The 5,880-nt window shown below is 44.8% G+C and overlaps 1 protein-coding gene across 2 annotated transcripts; it reads right to left on the bottom strand.

Annotated features, from left to right (window-relative positions):
• Positions 1-2,617: 2,617 nt before the first annotated feature.
• On the bottom strand, positions 2,618-5,171 carry evx1 (even-skipped homeobox 1). Of its 2 annotated transcripts, none has more exons than XM_072370894.1 (3): positions 4,808-5,171; positions 3,617-3,852; positions 2,618-3,145 (listed from the first exon to the last, which is right to left on the bottom strand). In XM_072370894.1, exons 1-3 carry the CDS (start codon positions 5,169-5,171, stop codon positions 2,618-2,620), a joined length of 1,128 nt encoding a protein of 375 aa, XP_072226995.1. The 2 variants fall into 2 exon arrangements, with proteins under 2 accessions (XP_072226995.1, XP_072226996.1); XM_072370895.1 differs by having other exon boundaries at positions 3,617-3,762.
• Between the last annotated feature and the right edge of the window lie 709 nt (positions 5,172-5,880).

Here is a 5,880-nt window from a genome sequence, read left to right as displayed (position 1 = left end):
AGCTGCACTGCACCGCCCCTATCAAAATGCTTTGTGCTAGTTGTGGGATCTGGGGAGCCTTCAGCCCATTTGAACCAATATAATCTTAGAAGGCTGGTGTAATTGCTGTTATGTGCGCGATCTATATGAGCCCATCATGTCTCGAAGCTCAGTCATACGCAATATTTCAGCGATTAAAATGACATGTCTATACTGGATTAGGCCACAGAGGATTCAGCCGCATACAAGAAGGGAGAGATGGAGGTTCGTGTGCGTGGCTGGCTAAATGTGGTTGTAATTTGCCTCACTTAATGTGTCATTCTGGCACAGTGTGGCGCGGGTTTGGAAGATGATTGTATAGTGCTGCTGCACCAGCGTAAGGAGACAAAAAAAAAAGAAAAAAGGAACAAGCCTGTAAACAGAAATAAATAGATAACCATATTTGAGGGACTGCACCTATTTAATATCCAGCCTCTTCCCTTCATCTTTGTTTTACGGTGCGATTTTTACAATGCACAAACCAGAGCCATTTCCCTGCTTGACCCGTGTCCCTATCAGGCTTAAAGACACCGGCTGATAGTTTACATAAATCTGCCTTGTGCATTCGCCTCGACCCGGGAGGCTTAAACGGTGTATTATTCCAAACATATGCATTTTAATCAGCTCGGTCACACTTACAAGAACTCCAGTTAATAAGGCCATCAATCAAAGGCGTGCTGGTGCGGGAGAGGGGGCGGGGCGGCTCATTGGTTCAGTTGTCTGATTAGGATGAGCCTTTTTACCTCAGGAAGCGTCACAGGATGAAAATGTACTGACTTTGTAAGGCAGACTCGCTTACAAATGTTCATACGCAGGGTTTTCGTTGAGTGAGGATCGTGATTTGATTGAGATGTTGGGATATAAATCTGGCATATATTTGTCTTTTTTTTGTCACAGAATCATTGTTACTATAAAACGCAGTCTCCCCTACTTCTATGGCTAAATGCCAGCCATTTCATCATATATTACAGCAATCATTTCTAATATGCGACGTAAAACTCCTTTTAAAGCCTTATTTGAGCGTCTCTCTGTGGGCCTCAGCTTTTCGCCAGTCCTATTACGCTCTGAAAACTCCTTTAATTTGTGCGGCCTCGGTCAAATGTGACCAATTAAGATCCGGTTGATTGTTGGCGCTCCTCTCTGAATGATCGATCTCTTTGCATTTCCAATATCTTTAGACAACTAATTTCGTGTCTATTAAGTGGTTGCAGAGAAAATATGTGTGGCGTTAAAGGAGCCCGGGGACCACTTAGCTGTCACGGTCAATCTAGCGGTTCCATCAGGAAATATGGGGGCACACTCTGGTGTTTTGACAGCAACCACTTGAGAGCAAAATTAGTGTTATTATTGAAGGTAGGGGGGGCTGGGAAAAATCCAACCCAGCAAAAGTGGTCTGAAGGCAGCAGAGATGATTTGAAAGAGTTTTATTCTTAAAATAACATTGAGATTGAAAGCTTTGAGTCCTCATTCGGGACTTCGGCTTTTTCAAGTAAATCAGAGATGAGTTTAGAGGACAAACACTCCATTGCTGCATTGATTCTTTGACATAATTTATTGCAAATTGGACGTCACGGACAACCCAGCCAAAGAACAACAAAACAACCACAAAAGATGAGCAAAAACAGACTGATAAGATAATATTAATAGTATAGGACTAAAAACAAAACGAAAAAAAACCCTATATCAGTCACTTTTTGTCCGTATTAATGCCACAAAACTGGTGCCACTGTAGCTGTGCAAAGCGAAAAGAACGGTCCACTGGGCATAATTTAATCACATTTTCATCAGATTTAAGAACTTCCTTATATCTTTATGGGAGGAAACAGACAGAAGTGTGTTTGAAGGCCTTGAAAATACTCAGACTTTATTTTTCCCTTTTTGATTGTCCTCTCTCCATTCTCCTCATGGACCCCCCTCCCCCTCCACCCTTGCCAAACCGCACTGGCTGTAGTAATCCGTTCCCTCGGCGCCTTGTTACCTTTTGGCAGCAACGATCCCTTCCCGGTATTATCATTAATTCAACGCTCAAAATTCTCCGGGTCGTCCATATACATCACGTACTAATTTTACTTGCATCTGCACATTTCGGCCCGGGCCGCCGCCATGCAGAGACTCGGTGTGGAGAGTTGGTTATAATGAGACGGACGCAGTCTGTTAACAAATCCCCTTGTTAAAAAGAGAGATGGAAAGCATCATTTTCGTGTAACTAACAATACGTGGAGGTCGATTTGGATGCGTAAAAAGACAAGTAATGATAAAAGCCTCAACGCCATCCATCACAGAGATTTAAACGTTTCTCTGGAATGTCCCCGTCCCCTTGTCCACATATCAAATTAATCTTCTAAAAGAAATTAAAAAAAAAAAACAAAGAGTCCATGCAGTCATATTTTAGCCCTCTGTCGTGGCTCTGCACTTGGATTATTATGTTACAGTAATGGCAGATCTGTTGTGCGTCGTCTAGCTGAAGATCAGGCTAACCATCTTCTCCATCTTTGATCTGGAATGCACTGCTACCTCCTCTCCTCTCAGTCATAATGCGTGTTAAGAGAAAAGCTTATGGCAGAGGCTTCTGTAGAACATGAGTTGGTTTGTTTTGGTTTTATCTGGTCAGAGGTACTTCTTCCCTCTGGTCTAATGTCACAGATGAGGATTTGCTGAGCACTGAGGGCGTAAAAGTGACGAAAGCGTCTGTCCTGCTTGTTGGGGAGCAACTGAAGTCCGAGCCGGAGGGCCTGGTTGAGAGACCGTTAGACTGACTGGAGTGGCAGGCTAGACAGGAGCAGGGACTCCCCCCGGGACCGAGGCCGTGAGTCGGACCTGGGTACATGGAGGGGTGTCTGAAGGCGCACAGGAGCTCCGGCCTCTGGTAGGGATGTGACAGCACCCGGAAACTGTCGAGAGAGCGCAGGGGGTTCGAGAAAGCGGTAGCTGCAGGACCAGAACCTGCACCGACACCCAGGGGGGAGTAGTAGGGTAGTGGCAGGTGGGATGGGAAGGGGTAGGGCAGGTTCCCTGTGGCTGCTGCATGGCTCATCATGTACGTGTAGAAGGCCGGGTCGGCGGGGTGAGGCCACGTCATGGCCAGACGCTGACGTTTGTCTTTCATTCTTCGGTTCTGAAACCACACCTGGGACAGAGACACGGTGCGTCAAATATTAACCACAGACCTCTCCATCTAAACTCTCATAACAAAAGCAGATATGTAAGTAAGATCATACAGTAGTTCCGCTTTCACGCGCACTCATGAACGGATTTGAGTTAAGCGAGCGTTTTGGTTTTGCGCTGTTTCTTTTATCAAGTAATAGTGGTGAATATAAACTTAAATAAATGAAGTAAAAGTAAATTATAAATGACAAGTCTTATTGTCTATATGTAGATTAAGGCCTCTGCTTCCCAAACAATCTCTCTGCAGGTCTTTTTCCTTCCTATTTGTTCCCCTTCGCTTTCTGTAAATACTGTACATTTGTACATTTCTGGATCCTTTACATCCACTTAAACTCGGTGTTGGTTTACATCCAAACAAGCTCACAAAATGAGAGCCTGAGCTTGTGCACCAGAGGCCTAATTCTGTTTTGCTTCCTTGAGACAGAAATCTTACCTTGATGGTGGTTTCAGGGAGATTTAAGGCAGCCGCAAGTTCGCATCTCCGCGGCCTGGATACGTAGTTTTCCCGGTAAAATTCCTTCTCCAGTCGGGCGATCTGCTCTCGGGTGAACGCCGTCCGGTACCGACGTATCTGGTCTGCTGAGTAGGACAGAGAGCCTTGACCCGGCACTGTCTTACTTGGGTCAGCAGCAGGATCACTTGGGTGACCCGGAGAATCCCCATTTCGACCTGAACGAACATGCAAAATAAATGGATGATTTTGAATTAGTAGGCAAAGCTCAATGTACATTTGTCTAATAATCTGAATGGAATGAAAACGCACTGAGGTGGTTTATTCATTTTTTATACGTTGAGCATTTTACAGGCTATTTTGCTAAAAGTTAACATTTGGCAATTAAATTATTTAAACTCCATTTTGTTTTATTTGTTATATCTAAGGCCTCCCTGGAAAAAAAATCTTAACTCAGGTATTTCTTTTGTTGATTCTTTTCAGCTGCCTATTATTTTTCCAAATGTAATTTACCAGATGTATTGATTTGACTTGTGTAGTTATTTAAAAAAGATTAATTATTAAACAATCAGTTGTTAGCATTAATTTGTGTTTCTTACCATCAACTTAGTTTAGAGCAAACGATCTTGATTTACATGTAAAGATTAGTATCTGGCAGATTAACGTATTTTTTGGATAAGATAAGATAACCCATTGCATATTTTTATGTATTGAATTTAGCATTTTAGAGGATGCCAGCCAGACACTGATGAAGATGTACATATTTCTCTCGTTTCCCGAAAATTGGCTGTGCTTTGTGTTGCTTAAAATCCTGCATTGTTTCTCAATCTGTAAATGTGTACGTTTAACATTTGCTGTAAAAGCCAGTGATAAACACGTCTGGTTAAATTGTGGGTGTCACCTCAGCTTTCCCAGCTGCAGTGGTCACTTGACAGAACAGCTGTACGAACCGACTGCTGCTTCACTGTTATTTATCCTGCTGTTGAGGCTAAACTGTATTTCAGTTTTTATGTCCCTGTGCATTTTTCATGCAACATTTTTGTAACTTTTGAATGGACCTTTTAGCATGCATGTGCCACATTTCAGATGCATAATTGGGCATTTTGCATTCAATCAGCTTCATGAGCTGAATCATACAATCACATTGAGCCTGCATGCTGCAGTGTAGCCTACCTTTAGCTGTTGGATAGTCCATGCTTTCAGGAGTGCAGCTAACATCAATTTCCTCATAGAAGTCTGACTCGGTGTCCGAGCTGCTGCCGTCCTTATGGGGCGGATCAGCCCGGTGCCTCTCGCCAGATGAGGACGTGCTAACCGCCCGCACGTCGGCGCACATATTCCTACGCGCGCTCTCCTCCACCACCAGCTCGGTCCTATCCCGGGAGTAGGGCGCAGCGGCGGGGCTAAGGCGGCTCTTGTGGCCCGGCTTCCCCTGCGGTTCTCTCACGGGGCTCCCGATGGCTTCCGACAAATTCGAACCGTTCTTTCCAAGCTGACCTCCCTCCGCCAACCTCGCCACCTCCTCTCTGCTTTCCATCACCAGCGCTGCTTAAAGAGCTCGACTTCGCGGGAGAGTGCGAGCCGTGAAAAGCCGAGGCGATAATTCTCAGGGTGGAGAGGTGTACGAGTGCGGTGGTGGAGGCGGAGGTGGGTGGGAGATGTTTTGCCCAAAGGGGTAGGAGAGGCTTCTGGAAAAGAGGGGATGCAATCCGTTCTGACCCTCAGAGAAGACAGCTCCAGAGTGCGGAGAAGGAGCTCTGGGAGGGATCACCATTTACCCTTGCTCTCTCTCTCTTTCTTCTGAGCTGTCATTCTTAACAGACCAGTCGTCATGATGGTCCCCCTGATGACGACACGCATTGATTGGAAATGTGGGTAAACAGAGGGAGCAATGGCAGCGACGAGATGGAGGTGGGGGTGGTGGTGGTGGTGTGTGTCTCAGTGGGTACAACAAGCAGCAAGAAGAAACAAGAACATCCATTTGCAGTATGTGTTTGTCTGCCTGGTGCTGATGTGTACTTGGATGATGTTTCTTTCTAAGGAAATCATTTTTTTCTAACTGCACATCAACTAAATATTCTTTGATAATGCAATACTATCCTGAAACGGAAGACAATTAAGCACATCTTTTTTTTTTCATGCCTCAACTGCCCCAAATGCGTTGTGCTTTTCACAGTGCTGCTTGATAATGCAGGTGGTCATAAATGAACTATTCTTATTCAGTGCACCCCTCCTCTTCACCTTTG

This window comes from Leuresthes tenuis, unplaced genomic scaffold, assembly GCF_036924035.1.
Source record: "Leuresthes tenuis unplaced genomic scaffold, fLeuTen1.0.hap1 SCAF_18, whole genome shotgun sequence".
NCBI lineage: Eukaryota > Metazoa > Chordata > Actinopteri > Atheriniformes > Atherinopsidae > Leuresthes > Leuresthes tenuis.
This window is presented reverse-complemented; position numbering and strand designations above follow the sequence as displayed.